Source organism: Pseudochaenichthys georgianus, chromosome 4 (assembly GCF_902827115.2).
Source record: "Pseudochaenichthys georgianus chromosome 4, fPseGeo1.2, whole genome shotgun sequence".
Lineage (NCBI taxonomy): Eukaryota > Metazoa > Chordata > Actinopteri > Perciformes > Channichthyidae > Pseudochaenichthys > Pseudochaenichthys georgianus.
In genome coordinates, this window is record NC_047506.1 from 2,605,556 (window position 1) to 2,616,284 (window position 10,729).

General features: G+C 41.5%; 1 protein-coding gene across 1 annotated transcript; it reads left to right on the forward strand.

The window, feature by feature from the left end:
* The first annotated feature begins 250 nt into the window (after positions 1–250).
* Positions 251–10,589, forward strand: LOC117445700 (lipoprotein lipase). Its single transcript, XM_034081513.2, is given in 13 exon segments — positions 251–536; positions 1,348–1,544; positions 2,791–2,970; positions 3,607–3,718; positions 4,965–5,167; positions 5,169–5,199; positions 6,321–6,349; positions 6,351–6,524; positions 6,526–6,565; positions 7,702–7,822; positions 9,603–9,821; positions 10,371–10,481; positions 10,568–10,589. Coding segments are annotated over 13 exon segments (1,539 nt in total). The 5' UTR covers positions 251–436.
* Positions 10,590–10,729: the final 140 nt, after the last annotated feature.

Below are 10,729 nucleotides of genomic sequence, written 5' to 3' on the forward strand. Positions count from 1 at the left end.
GGGTAACTTTACTGGCACCATCTTATTTTTTGTTAAAGCGTATATCTATCTTTGTATTAAATGTGCTATACACATTTAAAGTTATTATTATTAACACAGTTTAGTGGTTTTAATGAGAAGTTAACTTGCCAACCATTGACGTCACTATAATAAAGCATTCCAATGATTTACTTTACACATCATTTCCCATTCCCCGCCCGCGGACCTGAGCAGCCAATGGCCTTTCAGGATCTATTTAAGACGCGGACAGTCCAAGGTGGTTCAGATTTCAGCGCTCCGAGCGCAACAGGACGTACTTCATTTTTCTGAGCAGGAATACACACACAGACACACACGCGCACGCACGCACGCGCACACACACACTCTTCTGCAGCGACATCCGATTGATTTCATTGTTCGAGACTTTTACTCTGAGAGGAAACAGCTGGGAAAGGAAATGAAAGCGTGGAGAGTTCGATTTCTGTACTTTCTGGTGTTGAATGCAGCTGTGCAGTATGTGACCTCTCTGGAAGAAGAGCGCTCGGATTCTATTTTTGGTGAGTTTAAACTTCATGCACATCCACTCTCACTCACATCGACACAAGCGGGGGTACAAACTGCAGGTTAAATCGAGTTTGGTGCAGATAGTCGCGATGGAAAGAAAATCGTAGACCATGTATGATATTTATCGGCAATTTACGCGCAGTAGTGGTGTCGTTAGGTCTCTGAGAATGACATTAACGATCTTCATTAGATAGTATGCATCACGTGTCTATGACTAAACTCTTGTTAGTGCTTTTTGGCGAATATCCAATACTCAATACGATTAGCTGTCTTTAATTAGAGACATGGTAATGCTTTTCACTTTTAGCACAAGAGGAAGAAAAGTGGTGGAAACGCTGAGCAAACTAAACATGAATTAAATTTTCTAAATGCAGTTATGAAAAGCATTTTCATTTGCAATATGGCTTCAATGCTTCCCCAAATGTAAGCCTTATATATGTCTGTGTCCCTGCAACCCCCCACTCTGGGCGGCAGCCCTCAGTTGAGTCGAGTCAGCTGACCGTCCTGTGCAGATTATAGTCGGTGAGGAGGCAGGAACAAAGCTGGAGAAACTCTGCCAGGTTTCTATGGAGCTCAGTCTGGCCAAGTGAACCCCTGTAACCCCCAGGGACTGATCTGGTCTAAGGTAGAGGCTCATTTACCGAGGGGCCCGGGGGGCTTATTGGAGCCAGTCACTCAGTTAGCTAGTCAGGCGTGTCAGACCTCCAAGCCAGCGATTAGATTCACACATCTGAAAAAATACCAGAGTGACACAGGAATCTCTGCTTTTCTTTGTTCACGAAGTTGATGTATCCTCTCTTCCAGGTAACTTCCTCGACCCTCTGAAGGACCTGTTTTCCCAAAATGGCGACAGCAATCAAACCCTGACTAAATTCTCCCTCCGAAAACCAAGCGTCCCCGATGATGACCTGTGCTACATCGTCCCTGGAAAGCCCGAGTCCCTGGCGGCCTGCAGCTTCAACAGCACCTCCAAAACCTTCCTGGTGATCCACGGATGGACGGTGAGGCCAAATGCTTCGGCCTGCTGAGACATGTCCGCGTCTTTAAAACAACCAAAGACTTTGTTCACACGACTCTCCTTTGGTTTAGAAAGAAACACACCTCTTATTTGAAGTGTGTCATTCCTGCTACAAGTTTCAGTGGACTCAAGTCCTGCCAAATTAACATAACTTAAAGGGGACCTGTCATTCAAAATGCACTTTTGTACGTCTTTTATACATGAATATGTGTCCCCGGTGTGTCAGGGAACTCACCAAGTGTCAGAAAACACAACCCTCTCTCTTTTCCTCTATACTCAAATCTCTAAAAACGGGGCTACAACGGATCTGATACAGATTTGCAATATCTCTGACGTCAGAAACGATGAGCTCCGCCTATATGGGCAACTCTCCACCTATCAGGAGGAGACAGCCACGGCCATTGCCGTTCGAAAGCGCTGGAGACGCTGTAGTACATATGCCAGTATTGTATGTATTCTGCCACAAAAGCAGCGAAGAAGACTTCTCAGATTCCGCCCTTGCAAAAACAGGGCTAAAAAAGAGCAAATGCATGATCTGTTCGGTATTTTGGCCCGACAATATATTATTCAAATATACCATGATAGGTCCACTTTAACTTATTGACACGCTGCAACGAGTTTATACCAAATAACGAGGTTTGGACTCAGGTCAATGTTGTCTGGACTTCAACTTGAGTCTGTTCTGATGACTTTCAACTTGACTACTCAGAAAATGAATGGAAAAACATTGAAGTTTAAGATTTGGGACTAGACATGAGGAAGGCTTTTTGTCACGTACCGATACCGTTATGAAATATAAGCGACCATGAAAATCAATGCATTCACTTGAGATTTAGACAAATTAAGATAAAGTGGACTATAGTTTACTCTGATTTCACAATATGGAAATAAATTAGATTCAAAGTCAACTTTATTGTCAATCTTTCAGTTTGTGTGTACAGACAGAGATCGAAATACTGTTTCCCACAATCCCGAATACAAAAACAACTAGATATAAAAATATGTATGCAAATATGTATATACTTATATACACAATCAAAAGACACATGTATACATAGGCTATGCACACATTAAGACCTAAATAAAAGCACAACAATCAATATATATATATATATATATATATACAAAGATTCTCCCTGATCTTCCTTTTTACTACATACCAGACTTATTAGTAGTGATGACATTTTGGAGTTGTGTAAGTCTAATGTTTGAACCGTCTCTGTCTCCAGTTGAGTGGGATGTTTGAGAGCTGGGTGGAGAAGCTGGTGACGGCGCTGTACGACCGGGAGAGGACGGCTAACGTCATCGTGGTGGACTGGCTCGACTTGGCTCAGAATCACTATGTGGTCGCGGCGCAGAACACCAAGGAGGTCGGACACGAGATCGCTCGCTTCATCGACTGGATCGAGGTCAGTGGGATTAAAGAAATGTGCAAGTTTAACCAAAATATATCACACCCATCACTTTTCACTTAGAGCAGGAGACAGTTTTCCACTTCCTCTTTATCCAAATGCAAACGAGACAGACATTTTCGTAGCATTTAAATCATTCGAGTTGCCAAAACAACAAACCAAAACACTTCGTAACTGTTTTAGTGACAACTCGTCTTACTTATCGTAATATATACTATTGAGAGACAACAGCAGGCCGTCTAAACTAGCTAGAAAACACAGTAGCGTCAAACATTTAATTTATGCATTTCTTAGAAGATTTAACGAAACTAGTATGGTACTCTGATGCCAAGGCTGTTTCTATAAGTAAAACATTTTGTGTTTCCGTATCTGTACGCTATGACTACAACTAAATGGGTTGTTCTCTGGCCCATGCTACATCCTACCACATAGTTTCATGACGTTTTTTGGTTATTTTGAAGAACAGACCAATCAAACTGCAAATGTACCCTAAATGCTGGACGTATAGAAACGTGTGCAGTGATACCAGTCGTGATTTTGTTATCATGTTGATAATCACCAGCTTGATAAGTCAAAGAGAGTATTTGTCCCGCTGATTTCTTAAATTATGTCTTCATTAACTTTGTTTTATAGGAAACCACCAACATGCCTCTGGACAACATCCACCTGATTGGCTACAGCCTCGGAGCTCATGTTGCAGGATTTGCAGGAAGCCACGCAACCAATAAAGTCGGAAGAATAACCGGTAAAACAACAGATTAATCGATAAAGCAATCTCACAGTTTAATATAGTTGCGGCTCAGTTAAAGGTCCCCTATTATACTGTTTTACATCAATATATTATAGATTCAGATATATACAAACCTGTCTCTGATTGGCTGAAACACCAAACAGATCATTGCAGCATTACCCATAATCCCCTCTGTTTCAGCCCTGTTTCAAAAGGGCTGATTCTCTGTCTGTTACTTGATGAAAATAAGGAGCCCCTCCCCACGCCACGTAGAAGAGACATGGAGAAGAGGGGACACATGTTGATATAGAAGAGACATGAAGAAGAGGGGACACATGTTGATGTAGAAGAGACATGAAGAAGAGGGGACACATGTTGATGTAGAAGAGACATGGAGAAGAGGGGACACATGTTGATGTAGAAGAGACATGAAGAAGAGGGGACACATGTTGATGTAGAAAAGACATGAAGAAGAGGGGACACATGTTGATGTAGAAGAGACATGAAGAAGAGGGGACACATGTTGATGTAGAAGAGACATGAAGAAGAGGGGACACATGTTGATGTAGAAGAGACATGAAGAAGAGGGGACACATGTTGATGTAGAAGAGACATGAAGAAGAGGGACACATGTTGATGTAGAAGAGACATGAAGAAGAGGGGACACATGTTGATGTAGAAGAGACATGAAGAAGAGGGGACACGTGTTGATGTAGAAGAGACATGAAGAAGAGGGGACACATGTTGATGTAGAAGAGACATGAAGAAGAGGGGACACATGTTGATGTAGAAGAGACATGAGAAGAGGGGACACATGTTGATGTAGAAGAGACATGAAGAAGAGGGGACACAAGTTGATGTAGAAGAGACATGGAGAAGAGGGGACACATGTTGATGTAGAAGAGACATGGAGAGAGGGGACACATGTTGATGTAGAGAGACATGGAGAAGAGGGGACACATGTTGATGTAGAAGAGACATGAAGAAGAGGGGACACATGTTGATGTAGAAGAGACCTGAAGAAGAGGGGACACATGTTGATGTAGAAGAGACATGAAGAAGAGGGGACACATGTTGATGTAGAAGAGACATGAAGAAGAGGGGACACATGTTGATGTAGAAGAGACATGAAGAAGAGGGGACACATGTTGATGTAGAAAAGACATGAAGAAGAGGGGACACATGTTGATGTAGAAGAGACATGAAGAAGTGGATTTTTGCACAATAGGTGACCTTTAAGTGCGACTGTCTGTGTCTGCAGGTCTGGATCCCGCTGGTCCTGACTTCGAGGGGGAGCACGCTCACAGACGTCTGTCTCCGGACGACGCTCACTTCGTGGACGTCCTGCACACCTTCACACGCGGCTCTCTGGGTCTCAGCATCGGGATCCAGCAGCCCGTCGGACACGTCGACATTTACCCCAACAGAGGCAGCTTCCAGCCGGGATGCAACCTCAGAGGGGCCCCTGGAGAAGATCGCCAACCTGGGGTTATTCGGTGAGAACGACCCTTAAAATAAAAGCATTCACTTTACTGTAAATGTTGAGAATTATGAACTCTGATGTTTAAATAAGCACTTTTAAAGGACTGCATACTACAATAAACTACACTGCATTCCCAATATTAGGAAATTAAATGATAATATCTATTCAACAGGATTTAACACATTCAATATGGCCACGTAACAAGTAACAATGCCCATCGATGTGATTATTAGTACGTACAGACATAGTCCAGCAGCTTTTACAGCACTTCTTGCTGCTAGTCGTTAGTCTTATGGAAATTCCTTGTGCACAATGATCTCATTTACAACCTTTAAATAAACAGAGGGCTTCAAACACAGCGGACGAAAAGGTCAAATACACCATAAAGTCCTGAGGAAGTTGAAAGGTTACATAAACCGTGTCCGGCAAAGGAATGGGAAAGTAAGACATTGACTTAATGGCCGGAAGAGAACTCTCTGCTCCAGAGCTTCTCTTGATAACTGGACTTAAACTCCCTCTGTACATTTTACATTTATATTCAATTTATTATTGAATAATCTATTTCTTGCACAATTAATGTGTATATAATATCCGGCGTTACATTTTGTTACTGTAAATGGTATTTCCACATGTATATTTGTTTACTTTTTAATGCTATTTTGTTTCTATTTCAGAAATATTTTGGACTGTTTATTTCTAGTGTCTTCATTTCTTCTATGTCTTTTCATGCTGCTGCAACGCAAACATTTCCCATCAATAAAGTATCTATCTCTCCGTCTATCTATCTATCCATCTATCTACTCTATCTATCTATCTCTATCTATCTATCTATCTATCCATCCACCTATCTATTCTATCTACCTACCTACCTATCTACCTATCTACCTATCTATCTATCTATCCGTCTATTCGAATCATCATCCCATCCATCCTATCTATCTATCTATCTATCCATCCACCTATCTATCTATCTACCACCTACCTACCTATCTACCTATCTACCTATCTATCTATCTATCCGTCTATCTATCCATCCATCCATCTATCCATCTATCTATCTATCTATCTATCTATCTATCTATCTATCCATATATCTATCTATCTAATTATGTTTGTTTCCCTCTCCCTCCCCAGCGATCACAGATGCAGTGAAGTGTGAACACCGAGCGCTCGGTGCACCTCTTCATCGACTCTCTTCTGAACGCGCAGGACGCAGCGAAGGCCTACAGATGTTGAAGCACGGACATGTTCGACCGCGGCATGTGTCTCAGCTGCAGAAAGAGCCGCTGCACCGCCGTGGGCTACGACATCAGCCTGGTCCGCAGAGCACGCAGCGTTTCAGATGTACACCAAGACACGCGCCTCCATGCCTTTCAGAGGTCAGTGCACTCTATCAATAGTGGGGTTTTGTTGGCTCTGAGGGTAGTTACGTTGGTGGGAAGTTGCACAATTTTTTCCTAGAAGGTCACAAGGTCTAATGGCTGTTTTCTAAATGGTAAATGGACTGCATTTATAAAGAGCTTTCTAGTCTTTGAAAGCACTTTTACAACTCAAGTCAGCCTTTACACATTAGGCGTGACACCAGCAGTACTTTTCCCACTTTAGTTCCGAAATGTTGCGTTCACACCAAAAAGAGCCGGAACTCAAATTAGTTCATGAGAACCTTTTCACCCCCTTTTCCGTCCCTGCTAGAGAGCAGGGACTTTCGTGGGAGAGAAAGGTTCCTATTTCTGATTGGCTGGGCGGGTTGCAAACCACGCCCCGTTAAAACTCCCAAAAAGTTTTGTGAAGCCGCCATTTTATTATCCTCGCATTAGCATTATTAGCATTAGGCATTAGCCCAGCGCAGAAACGCAGAGAGACTAACTTATGGCAAACACAAAATAAAACATGGGAGCGGTGGAGATGAGGAGGTGTCGGCCGTTCTGGCGATTTACTCGGAAGGCTTCAGTAGAAGCTGCTGGGAGTCCCAGCAGCTTCTACTGAAGCCTCCCAAACTCCGGGGACTTCCGGCCGGGGACTTTGGGCGGCAGTATACGCCGTGAAGTGGTTTGCAGCCTGCCAGTAAACCCAAAGCAGAAGAAGAAGAAGTGACGTCAGCGGCTTCATTTCATGCTTCATTTGCCCTAATCCTCCCCCAGTACAGGGACTTATTCCGGTGTGAACGCGATCTGTACTAGTTCAACTAAGTTCTCATGAACCTTTTGTGGGAAAAGTACTGCGGTGTGAATGCGCCTAATAAGCATCGTCAACATGACTAACTACTGAGAATAATGGAGGCTTTGATGTTTAAGAGGCACTTGAAACACTTCCTGACACATATTTCCTCCTGAAAAGGCAGAGTGGTTTGATCCCACCACCCTAATTCCTAAAAAGAATGTAGTTACGATGATCAAGAAGTTGGTCAAAGTCAGCTTTAAAGCCAAAAGTCGGCTGACATGAAGCTCATTATTGCTAAATCTGGATCTAAATGTGAGCATGATTACGATTTGCAAACTGCTCTCGTTCTCCGCAGTGTACCACTATCAGGTGAAGATCCACTTCTCCAGTAAGGTGGATCGTTCTGAGATGGAGCCGTCGCTCACCGTCTCGCTGTTCGGGACGAGAGGAGAGGCGGAAAACCTGGAGCTGAAACTGTGAGTGAAAACCTGTGATGTGCACAATGACACTCTCATTAACTCTAGATATGAAGAGCGTGTCGAACCGTGTGACTTTTTGCATTCAATGACATGAGTTTTCTCTAAGGCACTCAGATATAGCATGCTTGTTTGACTCTAGCAGCCTTGTGTTTTGCTCTTGAAAAGTAATGTGTAGCCTCTGTAGATTAGATGTAGTCATTGTGCAGAGAACCAATGAAATGCAGTTATCATCCAACCAGAAGTGCGTATGCTAATATACCATCTAAAGTGCAGTTAGTGCTATAAGAGATGCTATCACTGACTTTAAACAGATGTTAAAATGTAAGTAAAGGAAATATGTAAATAGAGAGGATAAGTGGAGTTAGAGAATCAAGAGTGCAACAGGAAGTCGGCTCATGAGACATTTTAAATGTTTCATATTTGTTTATCTGGATATTCGTAAAGTTGTGTTATTTGCCATTGAATTCATAAGCACTCAGACGTTAAACAAGCTTACCTGGCACATACTGGACACTAATAATACATAGTTTCTTGTTCATTTGTACACGTCACAATTAAAGAACAGAACGGTGACTTGCATGTTCCAAGTTGTTTTGAACAGTAGTCAAAGGAAACAGCATGCAGTAGAAACTATAAAAGTCATATAACCGCCGACTAGTGCTGCGTACCGGTACGCCGAACCGGTACTGGACTTGTAAAAAGTTTCGGTTCAAGTCTGGTTAAAACCGGAACGTCGGGAACCGGTACTTGGACTCGCAAAAAAACTAGCACTTACGTATATTCTGGTGTCTGTGGTTATTTAAACATTCCCTGATAAACGTTATTCAGCGTCAATAAATGAGTGCTAATCCCAGTGTGCTCAGTGTACAACATCACATGTCATTTCACCTTCGATTCACAGTTTGAAAACGTAGCATTTCGCCACATGCTAATGCTAACCGGAAGTGAATACTTTTCAGAATAAAAGTATTAAGTTAATAGTGTGAACTTCCGGTTTTTTCAGAATAAAACTGATTTAAATTAAATAGTGGATTTAATTCAAAATTACGCCATATCAACATTGATTTTAATTTCTAACAGTATGTATGTACATCACTATGTATGTAGTATGTACTGTATAATGTACACATGTAGAGTTTTAGAAAATACATGGTGTACAGACAGTACAGTACACTCTGACTGTACAGTCACTACAGTGTAGCCTATACTGTATAGTAGGTGTGTAACAGTGTAATTCGTATAGTCTACTCTACACTCTACCTTTCAGCACCGTTTTAGGGATTTAGGCTCAGTCAGCTCAGGGACTGTTTGGTTACTTTAGTTTGGTAAATGAAATAAAGGTTTGAACTTTGTAGTAGTTCACTGTAGTTGCTGTCATAAGTCATTTGTAGACTAAGTGGCAAAAAGTGTTTTTTTTACATTTGTACTTTGTAGAGAAATGTGGACACAAGTTAGATGGGAGCACAATAAACCTGATGAGTGAATTTGAGTTGATTATTGTTAATTTTCAATTGATAATTAGCTCACAATAAGTTCACTTTAGTTACTCACACCACTTGACACAAGACATAGGTTCAGGTCCGGACTTATAAGTCCGGACCTGAACCTGAACCTCTGGACTTGAGTCCAGACCTGAACCTGAATGTGAGTCCAGGTACGCAGCACTACCGCCGACTCGTGTTACACAATAGTTTATACTGCAGCGTTTACGAGGCTACGCTAAATAAATGTTCTTGGGAGTAGAACAATAATTTCCCCTTTGTTTTTTATCTGGCAGGAAGGAGAAATTAGAGACGAATACGACACATTCGTTCCTGCTGGTGACGGAAGAAAATATCGGGGATCTGCTGATGTTGAAGTTTAAATGGGAGGAGACGAACGGCTGGTCGGCCTCCAACGTGCTGAACATGGTCTCCTCGTGGTGGTCCGGAGACTCCGGCAGCGACAACATGGATGTCACAAGATCCGCATCCGGGCCGGAGAAAACACAGCAAAAGTAAGATGTGCTCCTCTGTCTGCATGCTCTTAATCTGATTCCAGTTATTTCTACTGTGGATGTGTTCTGTTTTTATTTGTGTTCCTTTCGGGACACACTGTGTTTTATTTTTATGTTGACCTTACATTTCTGCCTCATGTTTCTGTTTCTGTGGTCTTCATTTTAACTTTTGTTCTTTCTTGTGAAGCACTTTGGGAATTCTGTGAAAGGTGCTATACTAAATAAACATATTATTATTATTATTTCTACATGCACATATCTGTATATCTCTTTGAAGCAGTTTCATTGACTTCTTTTTTATTGTTATGACAATAACAATTCCTTATGCATATATATTTATGTCCCGGTGAAGCGCTTTGACTCAAAACCTGTTAGATTTAAAAACATTTTATGAATTGAATTTTTTTTTTAGACTGTATTGGGTAAAATACTATTTTTGTATATTTTTTGATAGTGTAAGTTGTACAAAATTCCAAATGTCAACACCTATCTTACCATTAATAAAGTGGATTATTTCAGTGGAGCGCTCATACACACTGTATTTTTCAGGTTGGTGTTCTGTGTAAAAGACCCTGGAGCTCCGAAATTAACACAAGAGGTCACGTTTGTTAAATGTAAGGATGCATGGAGATCGAACCCGAAGAGAAGAGCTCCAAAAAGGTAAACAACACGGCAGTTACCTCAACTAATATAACATTTTTCATTCATGCTTTTAAATAACAATACTCTTGTCTTTGTCCGTATAGAATAACTCTGGAGAAACACTGACGCCTTCGCAGAATCCACAGAACAAGCACTTATAATTTATACACATATAACTTATTTTTATTCTCAAATGAAACAAAGCTTGTTTGTTATTTAAAAACCATATGTGTGTGAATACTGTACAAATATTTTGGATAGAGCTA